Source organism: Rhinoderma darwinii, chromosome 10 (genome assembly GCF_050947455.1).
Source record: "Rhinoderma darwinii isolate aRhiDar2 chromosome 10, aRhiDar2.hap1, whole genome shotgun sequence".
NCBI classification, from domain to species: Eukaryota; Metazoa; Chordata; class Amphibia; order Anura; family Rhinodermatidae; genus Rhinoderma; species Rhinoderma darwinii.
Window position 1 is genome coordinate 30,099,024 of NC_134696.1, and position 21,130 is coordinate 30,120,153.

The window sequence follows — 21,130 nt, forward strand, 5'->3', positions numbered from 1 at the left end:
ATAAGGCTGGGTTCACACGTGGCGGAATTTCACTTAAATTCCGCTGCGGACACTCCGCAGCGTTAATCCGCAGCTGAGCCGTTTGTCCATTGACTTTCACTTTAATTTAGCAGTGTTCGTTTAGACGATGCGTAAAATTCCGCTCCGGAGCATAGGCTGCGGAGCGGAATTTGATGTCCGCAGCATGCTCTGTCTGTTGCGGAGCAGTGGCGGACTCATGGCGGAATTTCTCCATTGACTTCAATGGAGATTCTAATTTCCGCAATGAAGTCCGCAGCTGTCATGCACATGTTATGTGTGCTGCGGATGCGTCTTGCCTTTTTAACTTGACATTTCTTCATTCTGGCTGGACCTATGTATTTCTAGGTCTACAGCCAGACTGAGGAAGTCAATGGGGCTCCCGTAATGACGGGAGCGTTGCTAGGAGACGTCTGTAAATAGTCACTGTCCAGGGTGCTGAAAGAGTTAAGCGATCGGCAGTAACTGTTTCTGCACCCGGGACAGTGACTACCGATCCCAATATACATGTATCTGTAAAAAAAAATGAAGTTCATACTTACCGAGAACTCCCTGCTTCTGTCTCCAGTTCGGCCTCCCAGGATGACGTTTCAGTCTAAGTGACGGCTGCAGCCAATCACAGGCCAAGCACAGGCTGCAGCGGTCACATGGACTGGCGCGTCATCCAGGGAGGTCGGGCTGGATGCCGAAAGAGGGACGCGTCACCAAGACAACGGCCGGTAAGTATGAAATTCGTTTACTTTCACTAGGGAAAGTGCTGTCCCTTCTCTCTATCCTGCACTGATAGGGAGAAGGGAAGCACTTTTCCCGCAGTCCGCAGCAGCTAGTCCGCATCAATTTACTGCACATTTTGGGCAGATCCGCTGCAGAATCTGCAACGCAGATTCTGTGCGGCATTGATGCGGACAGTTGCGGAGGAAATCCGCCACGTGTGGTCATGCCCTAATGCTAATTACAGTAAAATCACAGATGAGATTACAACCTGAATACATGTTCAGCGTGGCTGAAAATTGCACATTTTGCTGCAGACTTTTGTACAGATTTTCATTGCAAAAATCTGCAAAAAATCAGAATTGTTTTGTGCTGCATATTAATGGAGTTTAGTAAAAAAAACATTAATTTGCAGACTGTAAGTCTTAATTATAAAATACCATAATTTATCTATCTGCTAGTTCAAGCGTCAGTGATTAGAATTTTTTTGTTATTCAGATCATTTATAGAAAATGAAAATAATTGCTCTACGCTGCATGTTGCCCATGATAGCAAATCAGTATTATTTGCGGGGATATTCCATGTATTAAATATAATATTTATTTTATTTATGTATTGAAGCTTTTGAGGTCATAAACGTACGTGCCCTTGTTAAAGATCTTATACTGTGTGCAAAATACATGTGCATTTGAAAATAATTACACGTCCTCTGAGGCCCCGCTACTATTCCCTGAACACCATGTTATCAAGAACAAACAGTCTGACTCTTCATGATTATTTGTTTTTGTAGTTGTAACACAAGTTTAACATCTGATTATATAAGTAAACAGCGTACAATGGATGCAAAATTATACTTAAGATATTGCTTATGTTTAAGTACCTTTAATCTGTGTTTAATGACCTTTTATCTAAAAACCATTCAGTGGACTCTTTGGAGCAATTTATTGATTATATTACAGAGATCAAAAGTAAAATGGTTGTTGCATTATTCATCATTAGTGAAAATCTGTATAGCCGTATATTCAACTTACATCATAGCTCCAATTTCTCAAAATGTATATAAAAACTGAATAAAAAATTAGGGTTAGGGTCGGTGTGCCCCACTAGGAGAGATAAGGGTAACTTCTCACATAACTCATTCATTGCATGAACCACAGTAAAAATCTATCTCACACATCTCAATTAGGTTGTTTCTGCATGTGCATGGGATTTTTACAGACCCTATTAGGGTGGGAACACACACAGGCGTATACACTGCAGATTTTCTGCAATAGATTTCGTTGAGGAAAATCTGCAGCGTAGTACAGTAGCAGCAGAATGGAAAAGATTTGAACAAATCTCATTCACACGCTGCGGAAAAAAGCTGCAGAGAAACCGTCCATAAATTGACCTGCGGTGCGTTTTTTTTTTTTAATCAGCAGCATGTCAATTTATGCTGCAGAATCGCTGTTCTTCTGTTGCGGGTATTCCCCATTGAATTCAATGGAAAGGTAAATCCCACAACAAAGAGCCATGCATTGTGAGTTTTGCTGTGTAAATGCTGTGATTCCACTGCAGAATTCGCAAATGAGAAAAAAAAGCATTTTGGATTTAAAATGAATAAAAAATCTTATACTTACCTCCGGTCGTTGTCATCACGACGGAATCCTCTGTTCTGAGTGCAGTCTGTCCTTCCATGTGACTGCTGAAGTCAATCAAAGGCTGCAGTGGTTACATCGAGTACAGCGTCCTCCAAGGAGGCTGGCCTATACCCTGAGCAGAGGGATGCGTTGCCAGGACAATGCCCTTGTGGTAAGTATAAACTTTTTTGACATGCTGCGGGTTCTGTGCGGAGATACTGCGTGTTTGGCCCATAGATTTTCATGGGGAGCATAAATTCCGCAACAGACTTGTTTTGTTGCGTTTTTTACATTTCTTACACAGCGGAAATGTAGTAAAAACCAATGAAATTCCTGTAGGTTCACATATACTTCGCTATAATCAATGGTTAACACTAAATCTGCAGCTTAAACTTCTGTGGAAAAACCGCAGTGTTTCCGCAGCAATATGCACAGCAAAAGCGCACTATTTGCTGTGGATTTCTGTGACAGATTTATCTGCGTTTTTTGAGATTCCGCTGCAGATTTTCTTCAGCGTACCCTAAGGATTTATTCACCGTGCTTTTGCATTATATATGTTGAACGTATCCATAGGGCTCCACTGAAGTAACGTATGCCAAAAGAGTTTCGCTATACCTTTTTTTTACTGTATAAAATAGCTTAGTCGACTATGCTATCAATACAAAGGCATACAAAGAAAAGTTTATCAGTGGCAAACGTTGGAGAAGTATGTCATAAATATGCCTGACATACAGTACTTTGCAAAAATTTTAGGCAGTTGTGGAAAAATGCTGCAAAGTAAGAAAGCTTTCAAAAATAGAAGTGTTAATATTTAGTTTTTTAATAAATTAACAAAATGTGAATGTACAGAAGAGAAATCTAAATCGAATCAATATTTAGTGGGCCTACCTTTTGCCTTTAAAAGCATAAATTCTTAACAGCATCAATTCTTCTAGGTACATCTTGGAGAACTAACCACAGATCTTCTGTGGATGTTACTTCCTCAAATCCTTCTGTCTTTTCATGTAATCCCGGACAGACTGGATGATGTTGAGATCAGGGCTCTTTGGGGGCCATATCATCAATTCCAGGGCTCCTTGTTCTTCTTTACGCTTAAGACAGTTTTTAATGACATTGGATGTATGTTTGGGGTCGTTGTCCTGCTGCAGAATAAATTTGGAACCAATCAGACGCCTCCCTGATGGTTTTGCATGATGGATAATATCTGCCTGTGTTTCTCAGCATTGAGGACACCATTAATCCTGACCAAATCCCCAACTTCATTTGCTGAAATGCAGCCCCAATATTGTAAGGAACCTCCACTATGTTTCAATGTTGCCTGCAGACACTCAAACTGCCTTCTGTTACAGCCAAATATTTCACATTTTGACTCATCAGTCCAGAGCACCTGCTGCAATTTTTCTGCACCCCAGTTCCTACAGTATGTTTTTGTGTATAGTTGATTTGCTTGGCTTTGTTTCCACGTTGAATGTATGGCTTTTTGGCCGCAATTCGTCCATGAAGACCACTTCTGTCCTGACTTCTCTGAACAGTAGATGGATGTACCTGGGTCCCACTGGTTTCTGCCAGTCCTGAGCTGATGGCACTGCTGAACATCTTCCTATTTCGAAGGGAAGTAATTGTAGCGTCCACGACTGCGGACCGCCGTTCCTACTCACCCCTCGGCGGCCATGGATCTGTGAGTGCTGGCCAGCATCTTCTTCCTAGGAGACGCCAGCACTCAGTTCCGCTCGGCTGTGTCCTGTATGGTGTGCGCGCACGCTCGTGCCCGGCCTTCAAGGACCAGCGCGCACACATGTAAGTTATCAATAATTAGCCCATGATCACCCTGGACTATTAATAGGGCTCTGCCCCTTCACTCCTTGCTTGAGCGCTGTTGTGTTTTCCCATGTTAGTCTTAGCAAATGGTCCCTTAGTGTTATCCTGTTCACAAGTATTCCCGTGCCCTACTACCTGTTCTTGTATCCTGTGCTGTGTTGCTTCCTGAGCCTTATCGAGTGTTGGAATCGTGTTGTGCCATCGGTCACGCCTGCTGTTGTATACCACGTCTGGTGTCATCTGCCACGCCTGATATCCTCCGCCACGTGTGGCATCCTCCACCATCAAAGTTCCATCTGTGCCTAGCCACTGCGACTGTCTGGACTATTCAGGTACCCTTGTGCTGGACTTTGTATTGATCTGGTAATCTGTTGTTTGGCCAGCTGCTACTCCACTACGGCGGAGCGGCCTAGTGGGTCCACATACCCACGGATCATGGCAATACGCTCAGGCCATCGACCCCGCTGGTCAATCCAAGACCATGACGACGTCTCAAGCCATGCAGGCAGACTTGCGAGACCTTCAGTCACGACAAGACCAACTCCTCCTGGTGGTGAACGCCATTGCACATCAGCTGGATGCGCAAGCCGCAGTCATAACAGCACCTGTTGCTCCTGCTACACCTCCTTTCAGTACCGGTGCCGACCCCCGATGCTCCCTGCCACTACCTCCTCGCTATGACGGAGACACGAGAAGCTGCAGGGGATTCTGAACCAGTGCCAGATCCACTTGCTACAGACTACATGCAAATTCCTTCTCTTCTGATGACGCAGGGATTGCCTTCATAATCTCTCCCCTTACTGGCAAGGCCCTGGCATGTGCGAGCCCCATTTGGGAACGTCAGAGACCAGAGACCCATGACTTAAAGTGTTTCTTACAGACTTTCCGTACTATATTCGTGGAACCTGGGAGAGTCTCTGCTGACCCTGCGCCTGGGAAACATCTCCGTGGGCGAGTATGCCATTCAGTTTCGAACCCTGGCTGCAGAAGTAACCTGGAACAACGAGGCCTTGGTGGCAACATTCTGGCAGGGACTGTCTTCTGGGATTAAAGACGAGCTTGGCGCTCGTGAACGGCCACCTACCCTGGATGATCTTATTCTTCTAGCCACCTGGATTGACATGAGGATCTGGGAGCGATCCCAAGAGGTTCGCCAGGAGAGAAGATTCCCTAGGCTGGCTCCTACTTTCCAGCAATCCCTACTGTCCTCATCAGTTGTTCCATAAGAATTGTCTACCCAGGAGAAACAACGCAGACGCACTTCAGGACTTTGTCTGTATTGTGGCCTCAGAGGTCATGTTGTGCGTTTGTGTCCCCACAAACCAAAAAAACTCCAGTGCCTAGGATTGGTTGGAGAGACAACCCTAGGCGGAACGGCACTAAATAAAAAATTATCTTCCAAACTGTCCATTCCCATGACCATAGTGTCCGGCAAGAAGATGCACCGGGTCTCTGCCTATCTGGACTCAGGATCCACGGCAAACTTCATCCAGCAAGACCTAGTGGATCATCTTCAGTTGCCCACTGTTCCTCTGGAGACATCTTTGGCTGTTGCCTCGGAGAATGGTCTTCCTCTGCCCGATCCGATCGTGTCTGAGACAAAGCCACTGAAACTTCAAGTTGGAGCCCTGCATACTGAACTAACTACCTTTCTTGTCTTGCCTAAACCTGTCAATCCGGTTCTACTGGGTCTGCCTTTGCTCCAGTTGCATGCTCCAGTCCTAGATTGGATTTCCGGAGAAGTTCTCCAATGGGGTCCCAAATGTCCCCACTGCTGCCTGTTACAGATCCATCCCGTCAAGTCTCCTCTGCCTCAGTCATTAGCAGGATTACCTACTCATTTTTCCCAATTTGCAGACGTCTTCAGCAAAAAGGAGGCTGAGATGCTTCCTCCACACCGGTCTTACGACTGTCCGATTGAACTGGTTTCAAATGCTTCTCCTCCCCGTGGACGGGTATATCCTCTCTCCTTGCCAGAGACTCAGTCCATGTCGGCCTATATCAAGGAGAATCTGGAGGGGGGTTTCATACGATGGTCTTCCTCCGGGGCCGGGTTCTTCTTCGTTAAGAAGAAAGACGGATCTCTTCGACACTGCATTAACTACCGTGGTCTCAACCAGATCACGGTCAAGAACAAATACCTGTTGCCACTAATATCAGAACTGTTTGACCATAAACGAGGAGCCAGGATTTTCTCTAAACTAGACTTGCGTGGGGCTTACAATTTGATCTGAATCCGTCAAGGTGACGAGTGGAAGACGGCACTCAACACTCGAGACGGGCACTATGAATACCTGTTGATGCCCTTTGGTCTGTGTAACGCCCCAGCAGTCTTCCATGTATTCGTCAATGATATCTTCAGAGATCTCCTCTATGTCTGTGTTGTGGTCTATCTCGATTATATTTTGATTTTCTCTCCAGATCCGACGACTCATTGGAGGCATGTTCGTCACGTTCTGCTGCAATTAAGGGAGAATCGCCTGTATGCCAAGCTGGAGAAGTGCGTCTTTGAAAAAAATTCTCTGCCCTTCCTGGGCTACATCATCTCGGATCAAGGTCTCAAGATGGATCCTGAGAAAGTAAAGTCCGTCCTGGAATAGCAACGTCCTTAGGGCCTGCGGTCCATACAGTGTTTTTTGGGATTCACCAACTTCTACCTGCAGTTTATCCCAAACTTCTCATCACTGACGGCTCCCATCTCTACCCTTACCAAGAAGGGTGTGAATGCCAAGGTGTGGACTCCAGAGGCAGAATCTGCATTTAATAGCCTCAAGTGTACCTTTACTTCAGCCTCACTCCTCCAACATCCTAACGTCTTTCGACAGTTCTCGTTGGAGGTGGACGCTTCCTCTGTTGGTGCAGGGGCACTTCTGTTCCAGAGAAGCTTTAAAGGAAAGGTAGTGGTGTGTGTCTATTACTCAAGACTTTTTTCCTCCGCTGAGCGCAATTACTCCATTGGGGATCGGGAGTTATTGGCCATCAAATTGGCTCTGGTGGAGTGGAGACATCTGCTAGAGGGCGCCGCTCATCCCTTCCTGATGTACACCGATCACAAGAACCTCACTTATCTCCAGTCGGCTCAACAGCTAAACCCCCGTCAAGCCAGGTGGTCGCTGTTCTTCACCCGTTTCCAATTTGTGCTCCACTACCATCCTGCTGACAAAAATGTGAGGGCTGATGCCCTATCCAGGTAGTTTGAAACAGAGGACATTGTGGAGTCCCCCCAATGTATCATAGACCCGTCCTGCATTACGGCTAATCCCCTGCAAGTTAGAGACATCCCCCCTGGGAGGACTTTTGTGTGGTTGGCAGACAGGAAAAGAATCCTTCCTTGGGGACACAGCTCCAAACTGGCTGGACACGATGGTGTTCGTAAAACTCGAGACCTAAAACTCGAGACCTGATAACTCGTCATTTCTGGTGGCCCACGCTGCCCAAAGATGTTATGGACTTTGTCTCTTCCTGTACTGTGTGTGCTTCAAAAAAGGTTGCTTACTCCACGCCTGCTGGTCTGCTCCAACCTCTGCCTGTACCCAATGCCCCTTGGCAGCACATTGCAATGGACTTTGTCACTGACATCCCTCCCTCAGCTGGATGCAATACTGTCTGGGTGGGGGTGAACCGGTTTTCAAAGCCGCGGCCATGGATCTGTGAGTGCTGGCCGGCATCTCCTTCCTAGGAGATGCCAGCACTTACTTCCGCTCCGCTCGGCTGTGTCCCATAGGGTGCGCGCGCACGCTCGTGCCCGGCCTTAAAGGGTCAGCGAGCGCACACGGAAGTTATCAATAATTAGCCCATGATCACCCTGGACTATTAATAGGGCTCTGCTCTTTCACTCCTTGCCTGAGTGTTGTTTTGTTTTCCCATGTTAGTATTAGCAAATGGTCCCTTAGTGTTATTTTGTTTCCAAGTGTTCCCGTGTCCTACTACCTGTTCCTGTATCTTATGCTGTGTTGCTTCCTGAGCCCTATCGAGAGTCGGGTTTTGCCATCGGTCATGCCTGTTGTCGTACACTATGTCTGGTGTCATCTGCCATGCCTGATATCCTCCGCCAAGTGTGGCATCCTCTGCCGTCAAAGTTCCATCTGTGCCTAGCCACTGCGACTGTCTGGACTATTCAGATACCCTTGTGCTGGACTTTGTATTGATTGGGTATTCTGTTGTTTCGCCAGCTGATACTCCGCTATGGCGGAGCGGCCTAGTGGGTCCACATACCCACGGATCGTGAGAGTAAGCATAATGTGTCTTTGATCTGCTGCACTGTTTCCTTGGCCGACCACTGTGTCTACGATCCTCAACGTTGCCCATTTCTTTGTGCTTCTCCAAAGGAGCTTGAACAGCACATCTTGAAACCCCAGTCTGCTTTGGAATATTTGCCTGTGGGAGACCTTGCTGATGCAGTATAACTAGTTTGTGTCTTGTTGCTGTGCTCAGTCTTCCATGGTGGACCTGTGACATGAAACTGTCTTCCACAACCTCACCTTTGTAGCAGAGTTTTGTTGTTCCTCACCCAGTTTTAAGTTTCCTACACAGCTGTTTCTGTTACAGTTAATGACTGTTTCAACCTACATATGAAAATGATGAACATTATCACCTGTTTGGAATAATTGGTTAATCATACACATGACTGTAATCCTACAAAATCCATGACTTTGTGCAAGTGTACCTAGAAGAATTGATGCTGTTTTGAAGGTTAAGGGTGGTCACACCAAATATTGATTTGATTTAGATTTCTCTCCTGTTTATTCACTTTGCATTTTGTTAATTAATTAAAAAAACGATTAACACTTCTATTTTTGAAAGCATTCTTACCTTGGAGCATATTTCCACAAATGCCTAAAATCTTTCACAGTCCTGTATATCTCTAATGGAAGCCTCAAACACATTGTGAATAGAGCCTTACTATTCAGCACTTAATTGAAGAGCTGCATCTCTCTTTTGTATGAATATTGCTGTGTACATGTTCTGTATTTGCGGTAAGAAATGATCAAGGTGTGTGTGGTGTATTATATTTCGTTGGGGTTGTGGATGATTTATGCTCTGCCAAAGAGCTCCACTGCAGTGTACATCCCTGGAAAGGGGGTTCCTCTGAGGTCTTCAGCACTGAGCTAAGGGTATAGACGACTTGATAATACTGATGTCACACATTTCTCTACCATCTTATAAATCAAATTTCTGCAACACCGTGTTTCCACTAGTTCAATTGTTTATTCTCTGATATGTCTCACAGGTGCTGAATTTTTGACGTACCTTCATTTTCATGCAAGAAATGTATGTTGTACAATAATGTCATCCACAACTGCAAAGAAAATTGTAGGTTAGATTTCATAATGCCCCTAGTCATCAGGTCACATGAACAGGCGCTAGTAATAAACAGAGAATCATCTAATGTACTAGTATAATGCCATCAGATCATATTAATATGGTAGAAAGCATGAATATTGATGAATATTGATCACTATAACCAGGTCATAGCTAACAATTGCGGAGCTCAGGGACACAAATGCACAATGAAGCCAAGCCAAAGTAACATAGAGGTTAATCGGTGACACATCCACGTTCCTAAATGGGCTACAGTCTTTTTTAATGACTGTCCACAGTTTATCAAGAGCTATCTTCTGTATAATGCAGTGAGCATAAAATGAGAAACTCAGCTCAATGAAGGGAAACGAAATCCTATAAATATACATGGTAGCTATCAAATAACGTATACTGTGTCCTACAAGGCTGATGAGACCTTACATTATGATGCATTTTCTTGTATTAGTAATTAGTAATTTATCGTCTATTGGCATTAATATGATAAATACTAAAATAAACTGCTCTAAAATAGCACGAGTGTTAACGCAGCCTATATGAAATACCCATACGGATCTAACTCCAGTTATCTGTTTTAAAGAGTGCAATACAATTTTATCAATCCAGCATATGGATGGATTTGGCTTACAACCTGAAGTAGACAAATTATTGCTCTATCTTATCGTATAAATGTGTTCATTAATTAACAGGTGGCCTAGAAATTGACGTAATGAGTTTTGAGAATTTGCATGTCCGCACCCATTAACCATGTGACCACACTTACGGTTTTAAATATAGACCAAACATAATCCCAGCTCATTCCCTCTTCATTTTAGCTCAGGCACTTTAATGAGGTCAACTCCACCTCCACATTTATAAAATAAGTGCCCATGGCAACTAATCCCATATATGAGTGGCTGGTATTGGTAACAACGTACTGGATGATAATATCCTTGCTATATGGACATAGAAAAGCTTGGCCAATCTGTGCATGTGCAGTATAACTAGTTCCAGTTGCTGAAAAATAGGAGTGTTTCATCACAGATTAGGGAATAACAGTTTCACACTGGCTGCACATTTAGTTTTACATTCACAAATTATCTTCATTGTGGTTTTGCATTATATTAAGAACAAGTGGCAGTCATGCCATAGAGGTTGGCAATCTTTGGCATCGTAGCTTTTGTTGTGATATCCTCATGGGATATACAGATGATTAACATCTGGAGGACTAGTGGTTGCCAATCCTTGGAATTCAGTATTAAACTTAAGACCTAAAATGTAGGTCATGAGTAAGTGAAGAACACAAAATACACTATTATATTTGCAGCTGACATTGCTTGCACATGCTCGAAAGTCATCATAACATCTTATATTTACAATTGAATTTAGAACCAACCAAGTTATCTTTGCATTTATTAATATTAAAACTCATTGTAGCAAAAAGATTTTAATTTCTGGGAAAAGGAGATTATAGTATTACGGCCATTGCTATGCACGGCCATTAAACTCCATACATCTGTCCTTACACGTAAGCAGCTGTTAATACCATGTCCCAACTCCAGCTGATAAGTAAAAGCTTATTCTCTACTTGTCTTGTAATTCTATTTTGGATACGCTACAGGCAGCTCCTCCACCTTTTTGTGCTGCATTTGGTGCTGTGGTTATAGAGTTTACAATCAAATGTATGCACCAGTAATAGGGAACAGCAATGCATCTGTTTCCATGGTGAATACTGAGGTTCCCATATACAGATAATTAGTTGTTAACATGATACATGACCACACGACTAACATGGTACATGACAACACGACTAACCTGATACATGACTACACGACTAACATGATACATGACCACACAACTAACATGATACATGACTACACGACTAACATGATACATGACTACACGACTAACATGATACATGACCACACGAATAACATGATACATGACTACACGACTAACATGATACATGACTACACGGCTAACATGATACATGACTACACGACTAACATGATACATGACTACACGACTAACATGATACATGACTACACGACTAACATAGTACATGACTACACGACTAACCTGATACATGACAACACGACTAACATGATACATGACTACCCGACTAACATGATACATGACTACCCGACTAACATGATACATGACTACACGACTAACATGATACATGACTACACGACTAACAAGGTACATGACCACACGACTAACATGATACATGACTACACGACTAACATGATACATGACTACACGACTAACAAGGTACATGACCACACGACTAACATGATACATGACCACACGACTAACATAGTACATGACTACACGACTAACATGATACATGACTACACGACTAACAAGGTACATGACCACACGACTAACATGGTACATGCCTATGGTATTTAAACCTCTGTGTCAGCATGTGCTTTCTCTCACCTATTCCTTTCTCACCTTCTGCTTGAGTCACAGCAACACATAAATACATAACCTTAATATGAGTGTTCATTATTATCCCCCACACATGGTCTCACAACCTTTGTGCACTGGAAAATGTAGCCATAACTTTTAATTGAAATGCCCATTTGCACATTTACTCTTATTACTACCAATACAATCTTGTAGGATGATCATTATTACAGGTTCAGATGGGTCAGCCTGACATGGGAAGGTTGCACGGTCCTATCTCCGCAGCACCTGACAGCTAAGTTGATATTAATCAAATTGTGAGGGATTCAACCTTCTGGTACCATAGAAAAGAAAGATGTAAATAGCCCTCCTCCCTTCTTATGTACTCAGTGGCACAGGAGAGCACATTGACAGGAGACAGGGCAAAGAAGCGACGAATCCTTAGTGGCTGCTTGAATCAGTGGATAAAATTCAAACTAGCTTCCCATAGAAACAGACAATTGCACACGAGATTCTCCACTTGCTGAGAAAAGCAGAGAGAGAGAAAGCGAGAGAGAGAGGCAGCGCAAAGAAGAGGACAATGATGGGAGTCTTTACATCCTAACACCAGCATCTCCTCTGTCTACACAAGACAATGGATTTGGGCAGCCTACCACAGAAGCACAGTAGGTAGTCTTTATTTTCATGACTTTAAATGATTCTTTTTTAAATTTCCTTTTTGCTCCTTTAATGATGTCCCTCTACCACCTGTCTGGACTGTTCTGTTACCTGTAACCAAATACACCGCTCAGTTTACTCAAGGTATTATTATTATTGAACCTTTGCTGTATTGTCAATGTTACTCTACTATATTATAGCCTAGGCAACTGTCACGAGTCAACTCAAGTCACAGAAAGTCAAGCAAAATGAAAAAAAAGTCTTAACAACCATGTATTGGATTCTATTGGAACTGACCCTATTGTCCTAACGAAATTACTGTAATGTTTACAGATGTAGCAGACCTGAGTTTGTCAGATGCACAAAGTTGAGTTTGTTCTTCATCATATCTTGACGATCTATTGCCTGTGGTTTTAGGACTTCAGGTAAACCTACTACATTAATAATTTGGGGTTCTCAAAATGCACAAACGATACAGAACAACATAAACTGAGCTGTGTGACATCTGTGTGTATTGGCCATTTGTGTATTTGAGGTGTGCTGTAATCATAGTAATAATTATAAAAGAAGTAAACATATAATAAAATATTAAAAGTAAAATAGTGATAATATATAATATAAAAATAGTAATTATTGTGATTTTGCTTTTTATGAGCGTAAATACCATACTTCCTAGAAGTGTTTCAGAATTTGGGGAAGGTGTATGTTGGACCTTTACTATATACCATTATAATATTATTCTTCCTGACAAATCACAGAGTGGGATGAGCCAGATGTCTACATCTCTATAGGTGATGCATGTCGGCTCCTCACAGGTAAACTTTACTCTTCTGTCACTTGAATAACATTGACTTGATGACCCACTAGGGGTGCTTACTCACAAAATGCAAACAAATGGGCACATTTTTTTGACTTGTAGCTACGGCAACAGAGACAGTGCCAGAGGATGCTCAAGCGTCCAGCACCTTCCCTGCACGCTGCTCTCTAGATGCTCACTTTTTGCCAGTGTCAATCGGAGGACACGATGCTAAGGCTCCAGTCCCAGCTACACACGGCGGGGAGGCTGATTGCTTGTGACATAGTTAAGCTCTGTGGATCTTTCATAAACGCTGGAAGCATCGAACTGGTGTCTCATAACGCACCCTTGTAATGGCTTCCCTGCATTGCAGGCATCTGTAGCAGCTAATGAGTTAAAATGTCTTCACTTTTATTTATGCAGCAGCAGCAGAAGCAAAATAAATTGTCCTCTCATGTGCACCACAAGCAGCGTCATTATTAATGCACGCTCCCCAAGACACAGACAGTAGAAAGGAGTTAATGATCATTAAAAAAAAATGGCTTTTATAATAGGTGTTCTTCTGTTTGATGTGTTTCCTACTCACAAAGTGCATTTGGTTATTTTTATTTATTTCGGTAAGGCAGTGTGGGTTTTTTTTCTATACAGGTTGGTTATTAGAACATTTCCCAGGCATCTTGTGCGAGAATGGATGGCACATGGGGCAAAAAAATTCTACTTCACTAGTTTGCAGAGTAGACCAAACTAAATATATAGGAATATGAAGATTAATTGAGGGCTCGAGGCATAGAAAATCTGTTATTTTCAAGATTAGATTGCCAATTTCCATCTCCGAGACTTTTAATCAAAAGGGTCAATTGAGTTTAGCAGATTTCATTGATATTCTTTCCTTTGGTGAATGAGGTCTAGAAAACAGTTACCAGTTATATTTTTCCTCTTATGTACAAGTAACGTTTTAAAACTTGTTGAACAAAGAAGATGTAACAGCAAATCATTGGGATTTCTGCAGGACGAATATGTCGAATGTAGACAAACTAATCTCTTTGGTAGAGTCATCACACCAAGTATTTTCCTGGCAGACTGTACAACTTTCTTTTAGCAGCATGTGTCATTGTAGTACGTTATATCTATGTACTATTCTATGAAGCCAGCAATAGTAACAGGGACATCTTCAGACTCGGAGAAGGTATTACATAGGTGCCTGTTCATCATCCTTCAGAGCAGCAGGAGATGAGTTTGTGGATCTTGAGGGAGGCAGTGACTTGTCCATTTTAGTGAACGTGTAAATGAGGATGGGGCTGCATGTGACCTGGGCAGTGTTATAATGGATGTGCGGGTGCAGGGATGTAAGCCAGCAAGAACCCAGAGAGGGGCAATGAGAAAGTGGAAAGACCAAGCTCAAAGTAGCAGATGTAGGGATATTAGACTGTTGTCACATTGGTACCAAAAGGCTACGGCGTGAAAAATGTATATATAATGTTCATACATTCATAAAAAAAAATTGTGCTGGGGAAGGAAAGGGGTAAGGAATGTTTAATGCAAAATAAGCAAATATTTAGAGAGTAAATATAGTATTTCAGTAGATAGATCGATAAATAGAAATTTCTGCTATTATTTATAGGATGTGTATGATAGATCTATGAGTATAGTTGGTACCATCAGGCACATCTTAAGATGATTCATCCTTTGAACACATTCCCTCCAGCCACACTGATCTGGTTGTAGCAATAAATAGGCACCGATGAATGGATGGATTGGTGACAAAAATATTGATCAGGCTCTCCAGTGTCAGCCGTAATTTACATTTAAGTGCTCACCTATCATATAAACTTCCCCCGTGGCATCTTTGAAGCTCATGATGGGGGAACACAGTTCAGGTTGGCTGCTTGTTTATGAGTATGAAGATATGAGGCAAGGCACCACAATGCTACCTAATAAGAAAGTGAAGAAGTGGTGGAAAGGGGACTACTGGTTCTTACTTCCACAACCCCCACCTTCTTGAACAGAGTAGCGTGGTTGTATGACCCAACTCAATGGGGGGGGGGGGGAACATTTCCATTTCTCCTATGGGCACCCGTCTCTTCTATGCTCATAGGTTTGTGTGTATTGCTTTCAGTGTGTGTCTGGGGGCAGATCTGGCAGCATAAAAGACATGCAATCAAGTGCCATAAGGATGCCAGCTACACACCAAAACACTCCTAGGATCCTCACAAAGAAACCTGCTGCTGCTCTCCTGTAAAACATGTGCTTTTATGGCTCTTTACAAGAGACAGGGTGTTAAATATGTGCATGGCACATGGCTGGTACTTTCTGGAACTAGCAGCTAATGCCTGGATGAAAGTCTATTTCAGATCCCGATAGGGTGTCATAACATGAATGTATAAGTCGGTAGCGCAGGATATCAGCAGCCGGCTCAGACAGTTAATTAGCCAAGTGACGGCAGGTGCAGGAAGAACAGCAGAGTCAAACAAAAGCAGAGGCTTTGCCTAAGGGGCGAGACAATTTTTTGCAATAAATCTAGCCGTGAGGTTAGGAAGCAAGCAGTGATAGGAGAACTTCACAAATATTAGTTCCTTGCTGTTAGGCAAATAAAGGCAGGAGTCTGCGGGTCTAGCAGAAAACAAGGGAACTTTTTAGGGATTGGGGGAAAAAAAAGTAGGTTGCAATTAATTGGATTTAGCAACTATACAGTCTAGAAGTCAACCTGCGACAGGCTATGCAGAGAACGTGTGGCGCATTAGACGCTTCTACTTATCCCTTACCATGATATGCAACATTTTAACTCTTTCATGACACTGGTAATTTCAACCTTTGCCGTGTGACAGGTTCAATAATAATACAATTTGAATCACTTTTGAAACAAATCCACAAGTCCTGTTTTATTTAAAGGGAAACTACACCTAAAGTCCATAACATCTTAATTTGCTGTGCGGGTAATTGCAGTCTATTGTTCTCTGTAAGCAACCATTTCTGGCTGGGGAGAATCATAAAATTAGTACTTTTTATATAAAAATGGGGTTTCTGATTGAAGTGTGGGCAGTGAAGTCTGATAACTTTGTACTAGTAGTGATAATTGAGGGATGGGCACACATAGTACCATTGGTTTTTTTCTGTACTTTCATATTAAAATAATATCATTATGGTCATTCTGAACCTGTTGTCTAAATTCTTAGGCTGGGTTCACATGTTGTATTTATGTTGCGTTTTTGTTGCTTTTTTGAACTGTTGGGGATAAAAACAAATCTATAAAACGCTTGCATTTAAAAAAAAAAAAATGCATTTGTTTTTAGATTCATTTTTCTCCCCAAAAGTACAAAAACGCAACAAAAATGCAACATAAACGCAACATGTGAACCCAGCTTTGCATGCACTGTTAATCCATTTTGATTCAAGATTTGCTATATTTTTTATACTTATGAAATTTTTTACATACAGAGGGAATTCACTAGCTACACTAATGAAGTAGATTATATAACAGATATATTACAACAATTGTTAATCCCTCGGACATATTATTAACCTTGAGTCATAGAAACTGGATATCAACTTCACAATACATTTTTCTGTATAGAGTAAGATAATAGGTTTAAGGAGGATAAATTAAAATCTAAGATGCATTTATATTGTGTCCATCACAATCTTGAGCTGCAGAGTAGTGAGAAGTTGATAAGATATTATTCTGTGACTCCTGCCGGTACGCCTTGTGTTCACTGTAGCTGGCCATTACATAATAATAAGGATAATGTTTATTATCTCAGAATTTAATTGTTTGGTCCTCCAATATTTCTAACCGTCCTAAAATATTTATTTTTGGGATTATTCTTAAGTGCTGTGTATGTTATTACACATATAAGCAGGGCAGGACTGGTCCATTAGGGTACCAAAAGATCCCTCAGCCGGCCCTGGCTCTGACAAAATAATGGGCCCAATGATCCAGCAGAAAACAACCCTATTTGGAGCTGGATTTTGGAGCCAATCACTTGTTACTTGGGTCTATTTCTAACTGGATGATTCAAAAATAACCTATTCGATCTTATTGATATGTCCTGTGAGCGCAAATATACTTTAGCAACAAAGATTACAATGCAATTAAAATGTATAGACATACTGTACATGTTTTGTATAGATGGTGGGCCCGAGGGACGCCAGTGCTCCACTGCCTATAAGGCTTCATTTTCATGCAACAATTGTGATTGCCTGTCTAAAGGCTTCAATATTTGCCAGGCCCTTTGATTGATAGATGGGTGTCCACGCTCTGAGACAACTACCAGTATCTTTTGACATATCAAAAATGTTTGGAGTTAGATTTTGAATTTAATATCATGTGTTAATTTTATGATATCTCATGAGAAAACAATGAAGATGCCCTTTATTTATAGGCATGCTATTATAGGTCTTTAAAGTGATATTATTTAAAGGGGTTTTCACTTAATCAACATTTAAAACCTATAAAGGTTAGGTTAGGATAGGTGATAAATATCTGATGGGTGGGGGTCTGACCACTGGGACCCCCAACGATCACATGAACGGGCTTACCTTTGCATTCCTAGGAGCCCCATTTGAATGGAGCTGTAATGTGCATTCTCGGCCGCTGATCCTTTGATTTTGGGGCTGGCGAAAATAGTGCTTGGCAGCCCCATAGAGATTACCTACCACTCCATTACTATGGGGCTCCCAGGAACAGCAACGTAAGCCCATTCTCATGATCGGTGGGCATCCCTCGGTAGGACACCCATGATCAGATATTTATCACCTATCCTGTGGATAGGTGATAAATAATGATAATGAGAAAACCCCTTTAAAAATGCTTTTAAAAGAGATGGGGCTGTGACAACCCAGAGTCAAAGCCAGGCCTTACTTTACCTGTGGCAAAGATTTTATGCTCTAGCCTTGTACCTGAATACCGTGGCCAAGGCAGAATGGCTTGTTGGCACCTCCTGGCACCCAGCATGCTGGGCATACGCCCTACCAGCCTTCCAGCTACACCCCTAGACAACCTGCCCCGATTACTCTATAAAGCAGTACAATCGCTGTAGTAGATCTTATGAATACACTTTGAAAATGTATAACAACCGTACAAATAAGACGCGGAGCAAATAAGAAAGTAGTTGATTATTTAGGTATTTTGTGCTGTGTACCTTTCAAAAGAAATAAGAGAATGTGTCTTTAAAATGATGGTTTAGCCAAAATTAATTCTGAATTAACTAAAGCACAGTAATTTGCCTTTCTCCAAGTGCTCAACTTTGATGTGACATTCGCAAATGTAGAACACAGTGAGAACTGTAGGTGACACTCTAATGGATGGTGCAGATATCCCAGATATAGGTCTTATTCACATTTTGTGACCCAGGAGATGAAATCTCTCCTGATGCATGCATAATAAACCCAGATAAAAGTCTATGTAATTCATTTCAAAGAGATGCCCGTCCTTTGATGTTACAATAAAAAAAAACCTTCATTGTTAAAAATCATTATTTTAGATAATACATTCCAAATTTTGTATGAAAAACAGAAAGTGGTTTATTCCCCCTTCAACAAAAGCCCATATGGTGTTACAAAGCCTTCTCGACCCACATCACATGTTCTGAACATATGCGATGCTAAGTAGTTTTATATTCTTTTCCCAACACATATGTTGTTGCAGGGAATACTTGTTATAATCCGTAAGGGATCTTATTTTATACAGACATTAAGCAGGGGAGATGTGTTACATTTAATTCTCAATATGAGTTTTATGAATATGAAAGTGACAAGTGAAAGAGTGTTGTTGGAAGATTATTCAGATGTCGAGGTGACCTTTTTGGGGGATGATTGGACTCCATTTGTTTGTTGATTGTACGTACAATGTACAGTACATAGACCTCATTGTATTTTCAGTGACTCAGAAGGTCTACCTCCACTCCAAGACACTGATTTGCTGAGACCTTCTACAACTCCACCTCAACAGCTCAACTTGCTAATTATTGTCCTTTACTTCAACCACTTTAAGCCTAATTTCCCTACAGTAACTGCATAAACTTTGTTACATTAATATTATATGCCTTTGCAACATTTATGTTTATTTCTCTTCTGAAGCTCATCTGTATTATATTCTGCTTGATAATAACCTCTTGACTTCTCCTGATGGCCACTATTTGAGTAATGCAGCTCTATGCATGGTTACAGAAAATGTTAAAGGCTGTACAAGAGACTGTCTTTCTATGCTGCACATTCTTGTTTTAGGTGCCTCCCTCTGAAGATTATGCAATACATCATGTAGCTTCAGGATATAAAACAATAAACATAAGTGGGGAAAAATGCAGAAAAAAAAGAAACATTTAATGTTACGTGCTACATGTGTACTGAAAGGTAGACTTCAATGAGATATTGTGTAGCAAACATAAATAGGCTTTAAGGACATCTTCATTATGCCCATAGTTTATAGCGGACATGATGGCAGAAAGGACATATTGGACATGCACTGAAATTAGGTGCTTAGTTCAGAAAACATTCATAGCTAAGGCCTCATGCACACGGCCATGCCCATAATCACGGCCCGCGATTGTGGGCACGGCCGACCGCAGCCCGCATTTTAGGGCCGTTCTCCCATACAAAGTATGGGAACACGGCCCGTAAAATACGAAAAGTAGGACATGCTCCATAATTCCCGGCACAGTTCTACAGCACGGATACCTTATCCGTAGCAATACGGAAAGGTGTCCGCGGTCAATAGAACTGAACGGGTCCGTAATTGCGGACCGTATTAAGGTCCACAATTACGGAGATTTTTTACGGTCGTGTGCATGGGGCCTTATGTGTATAATTACACAGGCTTTTTTCCTTTTTATGTAAGCGATTTGCATTTCGTAGATTTGCTATAACAATCTACAGAGTAAAATTCAAAGATAAGCTAGTGGTGAAATTGCTTAGACATTTAGCATATAAAAGCAATGTAGTAAGAGTGAAATGGACCCTTACTTTACAGCAATGATAATATGAGTCAGATACTTTTGTCTTCACCACATACATCTTGCAGTATAATGCATCTCGGCTTCCCACGAGGGATACAACCCATCAAGAATAAGTTTAGTGTCACATTTATAACATTATTCACTACATTATCATTTAAATCTGCATTTTATCCGAGACCAAGAAGGAAAAAAATGCTTGTTAATGAGCGCATGCAATGAGGTGTAGCCACTTAGCCGTTTCGTTAATGTTTTACGACTGTGCCATAACTATAGAGAGGTGTAAATTCACTCTTACTGTGATCTATCCAATGCCATTTAAAATTGTCAATTGCTGCTCTCTGCTTTTCACTGTCTCCTTAGCAACAGACTACAAGTTGTCAGTTAGTCAGCATTCACAGTAATATATAAAAGTGAGTTGCCAAGAAGAAAGTGAGTAGCAATGCACAACATTTTAAATGGCATGTGAAAACTCCGCAAAAGTGAATCTCCCCTTTAAATATAAATGGGTGGGTGTGGTTAGGAATGGATGCTATAAGGTGGCATCCTGCAGCTTATACTGTATAGTTATACACAGGTGCTTCTAATTATTATTTTTTTTGTGTGTATCTCACAACTCACAAAAGTATTGCGTATTAGGACCTTCTAACATAACACACTTTTTAGACATAGACGCAATACAATGGTGGAAAGCCTGTGCCATTAATATAGATCGGTCACATCTCAGCCAGGACTTTTTCACCTTTTATGGCTAAAAGGTGTTTTTCCAGGCCGACACTTTTTTTTATTTTTATGACCCGTAAATTATAAAGGTAATAAAATAAATAAGGTTCGGTTCCACCTCTGTGAAC

At 41.7% G+C, this 21,130-nt stretch overlaps 1 protein-coding gene across 1 annotated transcript in view; it reads left to right on the top strand.

Moving 5' to 3' along the window:
* Positions 1–12,282: 12,282 nt before the first annotated feature.
* LOC142662588 (1-phosphatidylinositol 4,5-bisphosphate phosphodiesterase eta-2-like) overlaps positions 12,283–21,130 on the top strand; it is a 250,111-nt gene continuing 241,263 nt past the window's right edge. The window contains exon 1 of the mRNA XM_075840799.1: positions 12,283–12,544. Coding sequence (XP_075696914.1) covers positions 12,514–12,544 — 31 coding nt within the window. The 5' untranslated portion in view covers positions 12,283–12,513. The remainder of the gene's footprint in view (positions 12,545–21,130) is intronic.